This window comes from Strix aluco, chromosome 4, assembly GCF_031877795.1.
Source record: "Strix aluco isolate bStrAlu1 chromosome 4, bStrAlu1.hap1, whole genome shotgun sequence".
In the NCBI taxonomy this organism is placed as follows: domain Eukaryota; kingdom Metazoa; phylum Chordata; class Aves; order Strigiformes; family Strigidae; genus Strix; species Strix aluco.
This window is the reverse complement of record NC_133934.1, coordinates 90,803,515-90,817,974: the sequence shown is the minus strand read 5'-3', so window position 1 is coordinate 90,817,974 and position 14,460 is coordinate 90,803,515. Positions and strand designations below refer to the sequence as shown.

The 14,460-nt window shown below is 39.6% G+C and overlaps 1 protein-coding gene across 1 annotated transcript in view; it reads left to right on the top strand.

Moving 5' to 3' along the window:
- The window catches only part of LOC141923297 (cytosolic phospholipase A2 epsilon-like), a 35,091-nt gene extending 22,405 nt beyond the window's left edge, over positions 1-12,686 (top strand). Inside the window, exons 11-21 of the mRNA XM_074824180.1 lie at positions 335-372; positions 2,033-2,168; positions 4,295-4,431; positions 5,618-5,840; positions 6,755-6,869; positions 7,650-7,787; positions 8,064-8,171; positions 8,992-9,183; positions 9,656-9,825; positions 10,828-11,014; positions 11,887-12,686. Of these exons, the coding sequence (XP_074680281.1) occupies positions 335-372; positions 2,033-2,168; positions 4,295-4,431; positions 5,618-5,840; positions 6,755-6,869; positions 7,650-7,787; positions 8,064-8,171; positions 8,992-9,183; positions 9,656-9,825; positions 10,828-11,014; positions 11,887-12,095 (1,653 nt within the window). The 3' untranslated portion in view covers positions 12,096-12,686. The remainder of the gene's footprint in view (positions 1-334; positions 373-2,032; positions 2,169-4,294; positions 4,432-5,617; positions 5,841-6,754; positions 6,870-7,649; positions 7,788-8,063; positions 8,172-8,991; positions 9,184-9,655; positions 9,826-10,827; positions 11,015-11,886) is intronic.
- Positions 12,687-14,460: the final 1,774 nt, after the last annotated feature.

Sequence of the window (14,460 nt, the reverse complement as noted above, 5' to 3'; positions counted from 1 at the left end):
AAAGTGCATTTGGATATAATTTTTTTCTTTTTTTTTGAATAAGGTAACTTGTCTCATTCTTCTTGCTCCTTCTAAGTGTGCACACTGTGAGCTCGTGTAACACACAAGCTCGTGGCACACTGACTGCCCCAAACGGACAAGCTTGTTAGATGAGGGAGAATTTGATTCCAGAGCAGGGAGTGAGACTTTGGTTAATTGTACCAAAATAATGTCCTTAGCTATATGAATTATTATTTGAGAACCTTGTCTCTTACTGAATAAGCATTGCCTGAGCTTGAAGTAAAGAAATGTTTTAAAATTTGCTGGTAATTAGCTTTATTTTTTGGATTTCTAGGATCATTCCTTTCACTTGTACTTGACAGCAAGAAAATGGTAAGATAGCCTCCTCTTGTCCTATCATCCAGGATTACTGTAAACTAGTTATCTAGGTTTTTTTCTATGAAAGGTGGAGAGATGAACACATGCCACGTGAGTGCTTTGTCCTATACTCACGTGGTGCCTGAGGTAAGTGTAAATCTGCTGCAGTTACAGGATCATGCACTTCAATGTGGGTTTATGAGCCTTGGTATGTTTCTTCAGAGTAAATTAGCCTATTTTATAACCACTGTTCTTAAAAATGAGTAAAACTGCACTACTCGTATATTAATTTTGTTGCCCATTTATGCCAATAGTCAGATCTGCATATGACTGAAATAAACTCTATCCCTCTTTAACTTTGCAAAGTCGCCCAAACAAGCACAGGGCAGCCTGGCTTCTGCTCCTTCTCCTGCTTCACTGAGCAGAATGGCAGCTGAGACCAGAGCATCTGCACCTCTGCCAACCTGTTCACAGGCACAGAATTGCACCAGTGATATGTAAAATGGAAGACAATGAGCTTTTATGGTACAGCTGAAAACTTCGTATGGTTCACAGTATCCTTACTATTGGGTGATATACAGAAGGGAAGCAAGGTGGATTTTCAGAGCATGGGAGCAGTTTCTGTAGATGAAATGCAGAGCATAGGAAAAAGAGCTATCTGCTCAGTCTCAGCCCTTAACAAAATATATTGAAATGTAAATCTAACAGATACAGATTTATAGAGAGAGCAAAGGAAATTTTAATCTACTGCTAAAAAGTTGTTTGTTTTTATAGGTTCAATCAACTGACGTTCTGTTTTCAAAATTATACTGTGATATACCAAATTTGCTGGAGAACAGAGGTTACTAATATTAACCCTTGAAACATTCATGTTTGTGCAATATTAGTTAATGTTCAGGATAGGGTTTGCAGCCACCAGAGGGTGATGTGACCCAGAAGATTGTCAATATTGAGTGCTCTTCTCAGTAACAAGTACATTTGTGTTGTTGGAGGCACAAAATGTTAGCCATTATTTGATTGGTTTTGTACCTTTCTTTCTGCAAATTTTTTGGCTTGCGTTTCACCTTTCTCAAGGAAAAAAAATCAGTGTGGCTGCCCATGTGGAAAAAATGATGGATATTCTTATATATTTGCAGGATGAAGCTTGCAAATGCTTATATAGAAATCTGTTCAGCACACACACAGATAAAAGGCTGGATTTCACAGGACAGAGGCTGAGCAGGGACTGATGCTCACTCTGCGGTTCAAGGTCCATCACACAGCTCATTAGGACCTTCACTTTAAATACTGTTAGTGAACTGTCAAAACCTGAGAACAGGTGATGGTGGCATCACTTGAGTTTTCCAGGATGTCACAGTGACAAAAAGGAATGGATACAGAAAAACTTATTCCTGAAATTACCGCTTTTGGTGATCTTTTCCTGACTTGTGTGTCTTGTCTTTGTGCCCGTGTTCACAAGAAATCTACAGCACTTTGGAAACTCCTCTTCATCCTCACTGCTAATCCTTGCTGGAAATAGAAATGCTTCTTTTTCTTCTGTTCCTTGATCAATGTGGAGACTTGGAAATAGCTTGTTTTACAGATGATTTGTGGAGTTTGCTGACTACCTGCCCTAGAGGTCTTGAAATCAGCTATAAATGATATGTGCATTGATCTGTCCCATTGTTTGTTCCAGCTCAGGAGACCTGGATGTGCGCTTGGGGTTTAGTCTGTGCATGGAAGAGCAGGACTTCCTGCAGAAAAGGAAGAAATACGTTGCTGCTGCTCTGAAAAAGATTCTTCATTTGGAGGAAGATCTGAAAGAGCACGAGGCAAGCCAATACAGTCCCTGGTAGCAATTCCTCTCTGAGAATTGAGGCCTGGCTCACAAGTTGAAACCACAGATAAAAAAACAGCTTAATCAATCCTGTTGTTCTGGGGCAGGCTTGGCCACCTAGGGTGAGAGATGAGCAAGAGAAGCAGTAGCTGGTTCATGCAGCAGAGTAGGGGAGTCAGATGGTGGTGAGGCATTGGAACAGGTTGCCCAGAGAGGCTGTGGCTGCCCCCTTCCTGGAAGGGTTCAAGGCCAGGTTGGATGGGGCTTTGGGCAACCTGGTCTAGTGGAAGGTGTCCCTGCCCATGGCAGGAGGTTGGAAGCAGGTGATCTTTAAGGTCCCTTCCAACCCAAACCATTATATGTTTCTATGATAATGCCTTTACAGGCCCCAAAACTTCTCAACAGCTCCTCATTTCAGCCAATTCCTGTTTATTCTTGATATTGCTCATGGGTCTCAAGAGGAAAATTTATAGTGGGCAGACATAGAACAGCTGGGGGATGCTGCCTGGGAAATAGTGTGTCTTAGCTCAGTAACAGAAACGAGGTGGTGGTCATGGCATTTGTAAAGAATTTTGAGAGGAGGAAGCAAAAGTTTTCACACAGACATCTGAATAAAAATATTTTGGGTGGTTTCTGTAGCAGAAAAGGTGTATTGTTAGGAAAACAGACCACTAGAATAAAACCATCAAGCTGGAAAAGAAGAGTGAATCTTACAGCATTGTTGAGTTGTATAGATGAAATAGCTGATTAAAAGTGTAGCTTTGTCACTGTAGCCCCTGCTCCTGCCTCCATAATACAGTCATAAGTTTTGTAACTGCTTATGCCTAGCTGGGTTGTTGAAAATCAGAAAAGTACAAACATACTAACAGCAAAAATCCTCTTTAGCTGACAATTAAAAGAAATCGTGCTGTGGATAGGGTACAGATTAAAAAAACCCCATAGTTTGGATTACAGAGCAGAGAATAATACAGGAAATAAAGTATTCAAGAAAGCTGGAAAGAACATTTTTACATAGCTGTCTAAGAGTTTCCTGACACACAGAAAAGCGGTCGAGGTGGTAAGACCAAAGCTGTTTTTTGAAAAGGTCTAATTACTATGGCTCCCCTATTAATGTATTTTGGCTCTCCTATTCATGTATTTAACTTTAAAATTGTGGAAAAAATTCCCTCTACCTTCTTAACTGATTTATATTTGAACTGAAAAGAAGAAAATAATTAGAATTTTAATTCATAATGAAAAAGGTTACAAAATGTAAAAAGCAAAATATAACTTTTTGAAATTATTCTAATTTAGTTAAGATGATCAGATTTTTCATTATTATTTTATAATATTTCCTAGATTTTAAGTTCTTATTGAGTTTAGGGTAGGTAGAACATCTATTTGGGTGATTTTTAATTTCATATAATGGGAGAAATATTTTCTTCAAGCTGTATTAATTAACTTTAGAACACCAGATCACCTGATAAAATTAGAAGCTAATACCTGAAAGGTATAAATAGACATTTTTCCATAGGGGATGTAAGCATCACACAACTCAAGATGCTAACGGAAGCAAAGGGTGGACTAGATCAGGAAAAGATTAAGAGAATAGTCTGTCTCTTCAATTACACTTGGACCTTGGAGGGGAGGGAAGCCCTATTGATGATTGTGCTTCAGGACATAAAGTAATTAGTGGTCTGAGGCCAGGAATGCTTTGGCTGTTGTGGGGTCTAGCTGATGACAGGGTGCTGTGCATTCTTCTGAGACACTGGTCATTGTTAGAGGCAGAATCACAGATCCCTAATCTGCTCCGGCATGGTAAATCCTGTATTTTTTTTGGTGGCTTCTAATAATACACTTTGAGATGAATTCCAGGGTGATGAGGTTGATTTCCAATTACATATTAAGTAAACAGCCTCCCACCCACCCGATCTGAGTGGGTAAGACATAAGCCTTCCCTCTCCCTTCAGGCAGGTGGTGGCAACAGAAGCCTTTTGCAACAATCACATCCTTTTTGCATGAAGTAACGTCACTTCTTGTATCAATGCCTGTAACCTGTTATCTGATTTCTGCAGTAAGAAGGATTGCCTGTCTCTCATACACACACGGTTATCACTCCTTCTGCCTTGCTGTGTTGAACAGGTACCGGTGGTGGCCATCACAACAACTGGGGGAGGGACGAGATCGCTGACAGCGATGTACGGCAGCCTGCTGGGTCTCCAGAAACTCAATCTGTTAGACTGCATTTCCTACATCGGTGGTTTATCGGGTACCACATGGTGAGAATGACCCAAACAAGGTTTATGTTTGTACATTCTGCTCAACACTGTTGACTGTTTGTACAGCCCCATCAGCTTATATGGCACGTAGTACAGCAAAAGCATTTCCATTTTCCCCACAATCTCCTCTGTGTTCACCTAGAGCAAAGAAACAAAACATATTGAATAAGAAATCAGTCATCACATTCAACAGCTGCTTTTGTGACCACACTGACATGGTCTATGCCTGGTATTTTAATGTAAATGCTCTATTACCTTTTCATATTTTATCAATTATACCTTAGACTGAATGCAACGAATTTGTCTTTAGACTGGAAATTGAAGAAAGATGGGAAGAAGAATTTATGCCTGCCATTTGCTGGTTATTCTCACTTCCATTTTGGATTTAGAGTGCATCTTCCTCTGGTAAAAGATGTATTTGGGGCTAGTGGAATTAATACTGTCACAGACAGTCCAACAAATGACGCCAAGTTACTGACCTCAGAGAGACTGCAGCTGTGGTTGCTCATTATAAAGTGCTCTCTTCTCCCAGTGGGCAAACAACAGATGAAGTCATACTTAAAATAACTTAAGTATTTAATTAAGTGCGTTCTAGGTAGCTCCACTCCTCTGCATCAGGTTGGAAGTGGAGAGATTTTTTGCACTGAACTGTGTTCAGTCCTTTATATAAGTCCAAACCTTAATGGCAGCTTTGTCCTAAGTATTTGCCAAAATTCTTTTAACTTCTGTGTATGTACGCAGAGATCTGAGTGTACCTGTGTTACGATTTTAGGAAGACAAGTAAGAATGGCTGTACCATGACATGCCCAAGACACAAGAACTGCCCAGTTCTCTCCCTAGCAGGAGCTGTTAGCAGATAAAGAGTAGTGACTGCTCCCTAGAATACTCTCCACCTTCTCAGAAATGGATTTTCTGAGGACTTGTGGGGTCTTTGTATTTAATAGCCTTGGATAGTTGTTTCTTTTTTTTCCTCCCTTGAATTTCTCACATCATTTCTGAGCCCACATAAACTTTTATCACCAAAACCAGGAAAGCTTGGAGGTTTTGTCTGCTCTTGAAATGAGACTATTTTTAGTTGTAAACCCTGTAAGAATTAAGAAACAGGCAAACAGATTGCACAAAAGTTCTCTGAAGCCAAACCACAGCATTACTCCTCTTTCATTATTTTCTTCTAATGCTTCTTCAGGACAATGGCAAACTTATATGAAGATGCTAATTGGTCACAAAAATACCTGGAGGATGCAATCAAGGAAGCTCGCAAGCAAGTAACCAAATCTAAGATCTGCTGTTTTTCTTTGGATTGTCTGAAGTACTATTACAATGACCTGATGGAGAGGACTAAAGAAGGACATAACACTTCTTTCATAGACCTTTGGGGGCTTGTCATTGAATCCATGTTACATGATAAGGTATTACTCCTTTTCTTCCAGAAACTTGATGAACTTCTATAGCTATGAAGGAGAAGAAAATAAATCCTGGGATGCCATTCAGGACTACTAATGCAAATAATTAGTTTAGTGGTTGATTAAATTCTGTATATTCAGATCCATTATTAAAACACTACTCTTGCTTTAAAGTGATGCCGACCTTGAGCTGCAGGAGCCACGGCATTGCAGTCAAAGGTGTTCATTCTTAAAGAATAAAAAAAAATCCTGACAAAAATTATTTTGAAATGTAAACTAAGCACTTTGCACATATTCTGACTAGAAGACTTAAAAATTTGAAATGTTTAACTTCACTAGCATAAATGAAGATATGCATTTATAAAGTGACTTAGTTATAGACTGCATATGAACATGATTCAAATTGTGGGAAAGACCATTCTCTAAATATGTTACCGAGTTTCAAGAAAGAGTGATAGATATTTTGGTACTTTAAAAATAGTATAACTTAAGTAATTTCCTTCTGGCTCATGTTTATACAAGGAAGTTTTAAATTGTCATGTGCAATAGAATATATTCTTGCATATGAATATACTTGTAAAATACATTAAAATATGATCAACTCTGTTCACTGACATCCAGCCAAGGAAAGTACCTTACCTTTCGCTTAGCCACATATTTCTTCCTGGGAATGTTTTTTTTCCCTTGCTGAATCTACAATCTCTCTCTGTATCTCAAAATCCGAGAACCTGTATAGGTTGTAGCTGCTTCTTATGGGATACTTGCCAAGTCTGGAATGTCCCATGGTAGATATTTCTGAACAATTCAGTGAGCTGAGAACAGGAAGGAGAACCTGGATAAAACTGATATTTCACATTACATTATTTCAAGTGCAAGTTGTTTTTCATCTCATTCCATTAACCATTTTAAATTAAAACCAGAAAGACGAGCATAGACTCTCGGACCAACGGCAGGCAGTGGATAATGGTCAGAACCCGTTGCCCATCTATGTGGCCATCAACCTCAAGTCCAGCTATAGTGCTCAGGCATTCAGAGGTAATGGGTTACGATTTAGACTTCTTAACAACTTTATAATTTAAATAATCTGAAGTAAGACTAAATGCATGTAATCAGCTTTAATAATACAATAGTCCCTTCGTTCTAATCGCAGAAAAAACCCCTTTTAAAATTTCAGATATAATGACTAACACTTAAAAATAAAAAATCCAAACATGTTTAGTCTTTAGAATTTGGGTTCTCTACATTGTCAGAAGCAAAAAATACAGTTATACCACAGAAGATGCCAAATTCACAATTTATCCTGGTCACAAAAACCTTTTAACGAAACTAATTCATGTGATGGTTCCACGTGGTCTTATTTTGGACAATTAAAGGGAAAACTATTAATTTTTTGGTCCAGTGGCAGGAAAATCACTATTTCCTCTAGTATTTATTTCCACAGTATTTGTTTAATATGAGCAGCTGAGTGCATGACACAAAGCTAAGCTCTCTGTCACTGGTGCCCTAAAGGGAACAAGTTATACATGAGCAATACATACTTTTGGGTAAGATTAACTGCAGGGAATGCTTATGGTTTCATTCAGATCAGTGTTTTTCTGCTGGAGATTGCTGGATCACAGCCTGGGACTGCCCTCCCTTGATGTGAAAGGACCTTAGGGCATTAGTACTGTAGGCAATATAAATACAGCTATAGCTGGTGAATGGCATATTATGAACTAGCCAGTGTCTTTCTCATGATTTGTTCTCTAGTACTCTTCTGTTTAGCAATAGATAACATATTATTGTCTTTTCATGATCTGGCTGCTGTTGCTGTAGAGTGGCTGGAGTTCACTCCTTATGAAGTCGGTCTCCTGAAATATGGAGCATCTGTTCGTGCAGAACATTTTGGAAGTGAATTCTTTATGGGAAGGATGGTGAAGAGGCTCTCGGAGACTCGGATCTGCTATATGCAAGGTGACTACTGCCTAGAGGGAAAAGTGACCTACACGAGAGGCAGCTGGCGCGAGTGAGCACGTGGTCTGTGGTGGACAGCATTGGGAAGACACCAGCAAACAGGTTCAGCAGGTGTGAATTTGCATTAGCAAGGATATACTTAGGAAGTATGCCCACAAAGATATCCACCCAGACAGAAAGGAAGCATCCAAGGGGAAGGACTGAAGGTATGTATCAATTAAAATTCTTCCGAGACTACTCCATCAATCAGTTTCTATTCTCTCTTTCACATTACAGGCATGTGGAGTAGTATATTTTCCATAGATGTGATGTATGTCTGGAATTTGGCTACTGATTCAGAGGACTTCTGGTGCAGGTGGACCAGAGACAGAGTAAAAGATATTGGTGAGATGTTTTTGTGTTGTGGTTTTGTTTTGTTTTGTTTTCACCACCAACATATAGTGCTTATATTCTGTGCAGAGGTCAAATGCCTAAAGAGATGCTATCAAAGTCAGAGAGGGAGAGATGAGGAAAGCAAAGCAGAGGTGCCAGCTAAGAAATTTTTCTGCCTGATTTAGAAGAACTAATTGTGTTGCTTTGGCAAAGCTGTACCTTTTTCTAAAGGACATACAGACACAAAACCAGTCTCCAGCAGACATGTAAAAATCATGTTGTATTAAGAACACATCAAGATTGTTAGGACATGGTCCTCCTTGGCCACTAATACCGTCAGTAGAGAAAACAGCTCTTGCAGGAGGGCTGTTTTCTCCTCTAAACTGCCCATGGAGAAAGCTCGCTTTTGCTGTTAATTGCACAGGGAACCTGGAGTGACTGGCCTCTTAACTTAGCTAATGTTTGCAGCTGGGTGATATTCACAAGCATTCTGAAGGTGTCCTGTTCAAAGGCCAGTGTTTTCCTCCTGTATGTTTTGGGACTCGGCTCTCCCCTCCACCACATGCTGCAATAGAGGTGGTCATCATTCGAGGAAGCCTGGAGTGGGAGGTGGTGCTTACTGCCTGGCAGCTTGCTGCTTGCAGGTAGCTGCCATTTATTTCACTATCTAATGCTGAGTTTTATTTGGTAGACTTTAAGGGCTTACAATGATGTTTGATTTATATATGGGGTGGAGGATGTTGACAACTGTGGCTATCAGTTACTCCATTTTTAAAAATATTGATCATTTCAGAAAACTGTCCTAAACTCAGAACTTCTTTGCTTCTTGCAGAGGAAGACCCTTTTCTGTCCATGAATCCCTATGAGGTAGACACATGTCTATGCACTCCCTCAAGCGTCTTCTCCTCTGCTCTGCGAGACGTCTTAACAGGACGCCCGACCATTGCACAGTATCCTAATTTTATCAGAGGCTTCCAGATGCATAGCAAGTACCTGGAGAGTGAAGGATTTTCTACCTGGAAAGGCACAGTAACACAGCATTTTTTTCAGTAACATTTTGAGGAGGTTTAGGTTTGGGAATTCCTTTGGGATTTCCAACGAGGAGGAAGAAACAAAACTGACTTCTGAAATTCCACTCCTCCCTACCGCAAATGGAAGACATAGAAGCCAGATTTGAATAGCATTTCATTTTTCTGAGGGGGTTGAGGGGTGAAATTGAATTTGGTTGTCTGGGGATTGTGTTCCAGTGGACAAGGTGAGCTCAGCCTGAGGAAGCAGAAGGGATCTCCCCTGTGGGGCCAGAGCTGCTTGAGGTATCCAGGAAGGAAGGAAGGAAAAAGCTGTCACTTATTCCTGTAAATCAGTGCTGCTAGTGAGTCAAAGGCAGGCAGGGAAAATTGGGGGTAAAATTCTCCATTCTTCCCTCTTTAACTTTCTGCAGAGGAGCAGTCAGTCTTGTTTTTTATTTGTTGTAATAAGAAATGTTTGTGTTTCAGACACAGTAATAGACTCCTTCCCAAATAAACTGATGGAAACAGCAGATAATGAGCTCTCCCTGGTTGATACTGGTTTTTTCATCAATACCAGCTACCCACCACTTTTGAGATCAAAGAGGGAGGTGGATGTCATCCTGCATTTAAATTACAGTGGAGGGTCCCAGACACTGGTAAGAAAAGCCATGGTGTCTTTTCCTTCACGGTCTCTTCCTCTCTAGCACTCATCAGTTAAACCAACTAATTTTCCAGTACTGGAATGGGAATTAGATGATTATTATCTGATTTATTATTTAGATTATTAGGTGATCTATTTCTCAGTAACTAAGAAGGATAGTAGAAGGCAGTGATGGATATAGGCATTTTAAAATCAACAACTTCTTCACATCAGTGGATACAAGAGTTTTTGAAGATCTGACTGATGAGCGTTCTGGAGCTCTAATACTGATTTTTATTATCCTTGAACTGAGCAAGTTACAGAGGCAATAGAAATTCCTCACAATGTTTTAACAGATTAAATGGGAAAACATATGTGTCTCTGGGCCTGTTTATCTCATATCAGGCTTAGGGAAATGTACTGGCTGATGCCTGACTTGATTAATAATGAAAAATAGTATAATTAGTGTTGCATATATAATGAGAATAATATAAAAATAAACATAGGCTTATAGTAAATATAGCTGTTAAAGTTTTTTTTCATGAGGTCATAAGGTACGTTGATAAATGTATTTCTTAATAGGGAGTCATTATCAAACAATCACAAACTATTCAGAGGACAAAGACTGGAAAAGTGGTGATAATGACAAGTCAAGACATTGACGCAGAATAATCTGGACTGATGTGTTCCTTCTCCATTCTTGTAGTTTCTTTGCCTTCCCCTTCTGAACCTGTTTCACTGGACTTATAAAATCAGTCCTGTGGTTTTTGGCTTCATTTGCAAGCTCAAAGAAAGTGACTCTTCTTGTTTTGCCTAAAGCAGTGCAGAAAATAAGATAAGTTGCAATGACTGGTGTGGTTATGGCTGTTTCCATCTGAAACTTAACACCTTCCCAGAGGAAAATTCAAGCCTTGGAATATCCATGTTAGCTGCTGGAGTTTAGAAAATCTAGGTCTCTGGATCTTTTTTGAGTTTTGATTCTTTGTATTAATTTTATTTATTTTATTCATACATCCAGCCTCTGGATCAGATTGCAAAGTACATCTCAGGGCAAGGAATTCCATTTCCCAATATTGAGATAAGTGAGGAAGACAGGGAAAACTTGAAGGAGTGCTACGTGTTTGAAGATGCTGACAGTCCACAAGCTCCAACAGTGCTTTTTTTCCCCCTAGTAAATGACACCTTCAAGAAATATAAAGCTCCTGGTGAGTCATCTGTGGCTAGCAGTTTTATTAAAAGGCACTTGCCTAGTGTGCCCTCTCCATTTCATATCTAACATCTCACTGTCCTCTCTGACCTTCTTTCCAATGCTGGCATTATCAGTCTTATCACTGACAAAAATAACTGGTCTGTGTCAGTATGTCTGAACCGTGAGAACTCCTGAAACTTTCCTAATACATTTGAGATGAAAATAGGCATTTACTCCACAGGACTTAATAGAGATAGTACGAAGGTAAAGCTCCCAAAATATGTACAGCATTGGTGGTACATCCTCAACACAAGCTGTTTTGCTCTACAGACATGGACTTGTTACGCACTGCTGCTTGCAAACAAAGATGGAGACAAAACCTTCTGGAGGTTTTGGTGCTAGCACATTCATCTGGGTTTTGTTCACGTATTTAAAAGTAATCTCCCGGATTGAGGACTCATTCAACAGAGATCTTTTTTTTTAATATGAACTATGTCCTCTGTCTGCATGCCATCATTTCTTCTGAACTTTCAGTGAGAGGGTAGTTATTTCATCCAATACAAGAGTATCTTGTTTTCCTTGTGCTTGCACTTTTCTAGTTTGGGTAACAAAGACTTTAAGTTGTCCAAGGAGTGGTCTACAAGAGGTGCTGCTGATAATCAATATTATTCTCATTCTGACCTCTTTGGGTTTACATCATTTTTGGACAGAGGTTTGAACCAGAGACTGAAGGATACACTGCTACTGGAGTAGTTCTGTGTCCCTCTGGAAAATCATATCTTTCCCTCCAAATCTCCTTTTTCTACCTATAATTACTTAAATGACTGATATGAGACACATATTACAATAAAACCTTATTGGTGCATGTCCTTGTGGTTTGTCTCTCAGGTGTGGAAAGGAGTCCTGAAGAGATGGCTGAAGGCAAAGTTGATGTCTCCAGCATCCTCTCCCCATTTACGACAAGGGAGGTGTGTTTCAGTGAAGACAATTTTGACAAACTGGTGAAATTGACTGATTACAACGTCCTAAATAATGAGAAGTTGATTATTGAGGCCTTGCGCCTGGCAGTGGCACGGAGGAAGCAGCGGAATTATTAGCCACTGTCCACTAGCTTTAACATTCCATTTCTTGGGTTGTCTATTATCTGGTGAGATCAAGATGTTTGATGCTTGCCAGTGATACCTGCAGTAGAAATTGCATCATCCTGAGAACATGCTGGACTCCAATTCATCCTGTTTACATGGCTGTTCAGATGAACAGATTGGAATTTACCAGTGGTTTAATTCAAAACAAACTTCAAAGCAGCAAATTTGTGTTTAGTTTTGTTACCTTGTTACTTTACCAATTTATATATATATTCTGTATAAATTAATATAGTGTTGTGTAAGATAATGGAATATGTAGTACATTAAAATGTGAATCAAAGCAGTATTTATATGGATTTTTTTTCTGTCTGGAAGAACAGCAGTCCCTTGAACTGGCATTTATCTGGTAAATAGCTAATCCATTGTGTTGGTCTTGCTTATCTTAATTATTGAAGGTTGTCATCTCTGATTTGATTGTCTGTTCACTATGAAGAGTTTTATTTAACTGGTTTTCTTCACTAATCTTTGAAAATAACTTAAGTTACTATTGGTGTTGTAAAAATCTGTACAGTTTTCACCATCAATAAAAATACCCTTGAATTAGGTCGTCTTTTGTTCCAGGTAGTCAAATGAGTCCTCTGAGCTGCTATTCACAGAGCCGCCTATATTCAGCCTAAGTAGTAGTCGTGTTACCCAACTTTCCTTTCATTTTCTCTTGGAGTTGCTGCTGGCTGTCCCATCTCACTCATCTTCACTGCCTTGGCTGTTCCTGAAAGATGGCATTGCAATTTCTTCCAGTGTTTCATAAGATGGGAAGTGGCTGCTAGCTGTTTGCATAGAATAGGGCATTCCAGATGTACTTTTTACAACTGTTCAACACTTTCTTGCAAATGATCTTTTGCAGCGATTGTCCTGAGAGAGTGGTTCCTCTTAATCAAAAATCCTAGAGGTCTTCTGGGGGAAGGGAACTGCCAAAGGCTCTCTTCTCTCAGCTCTGCCACAGACAGGTCACAAGCTTGGTCTTTCACAACAGCAGTCCTGCACTGTGGAACTGAAATACACGAAGAGACTGGTCACAGCAGCTCAGAAAATGCTTGGGATTATCTTCCTTTTGATAATAAAAGGCTCCTACTGTTGCAGTGAACTTCAGACTGAGTCACCAGGGCAGAACTGATTGTTGAGATCAGGAGAGTCTTGATTATGCTCAGAAGTGACAAATCTGTTTGTGTGGAACAAAGTTCTGGAAAATGGATGGGAGAGAAAGATCCTCTCCTATGGAAAAAAAAGCTGGTGGTGCATCTTAGAGCAATTTGGGTGGTGGAAGAGGAGGAGTTGGGCCATGGTTTCCACCGATGAGCATGTTCGTTGTGTTCATGCACCTGAAACACTCGAAAGGGCATGGTGTAACCCTGGTTTCAGGTACAGCATTGCATGTTTAAATCTAGATTATTAGCCCTTCACAGGTGAGACAGCTGTAATTGTGGTTCAGCTCCAAAATAGTAGAATATCAGGTCATGGGATCCCTCTGGGTCTTTTCCAGAGATATCTTTGGGTTTACTCCCATGGTTTCTAAGACATTTTTGCTGGAAATGAAACAGAGCAGGATGGAAGATGTTTCAGTCTGTTTTACAGGGGAAACTTACTCAACAACAGGATGGGAAAAAAAGCCAGATGTGTGACACAGCCTGAGCCTGATTAACCCTGCTTTTCACAGAGGCTAATTAGTCCATCTTCTAACCATGACTAATTGCTGTACTGACATAGGTGTGCTGTATCCCAAGTCAGCCTTGGGGTATACCTGCATTGTGTCCTGCTGGCTTATACGAAACCTGCCTTTCCCTCTCTGAGGGAGTTCCTCCTACGCTCAAGATTATTCTGCAGCTCTTCCTTCAGCTTCCCCAGTATTTCAAAAACATTGTAATAGGCTTATAACTGAGCTGTTTGCAATCTCTCTAGGACTATTTTCCTTTGGGGTTACCTTCCATTGACTACTGCTTTTTGTGATCTGTTAGTTATCCATCCTTAACGTGTTTAAAGTTTTTCTGGGTGACATTTGTTGCATCTAGTTCTTAAGTTAGAGTGCCTTAAAATGCCAAATGTTTTATGAAATTCAAATGATATCATGTCTGTGAAGTTACCTGTATCAATCAGTTCTCAGTTCTTTGCAAAGTGAAATGAGTTTATTTTGAATTTGATATTTCTGTTAAAATTCATAATAGCTAGGATGATTTTAAAAAAAAAAACCTCCCATTTTTTTACTTCTTGTGTACTCACTTTGTGTATTCCTTTACTGAGACAGGGACCACCTGACATGACGTGCAGTGCCCTGCACAGTGAAGCCTTATAAATATGAGGACGTGAAGAATACAAGAGAACA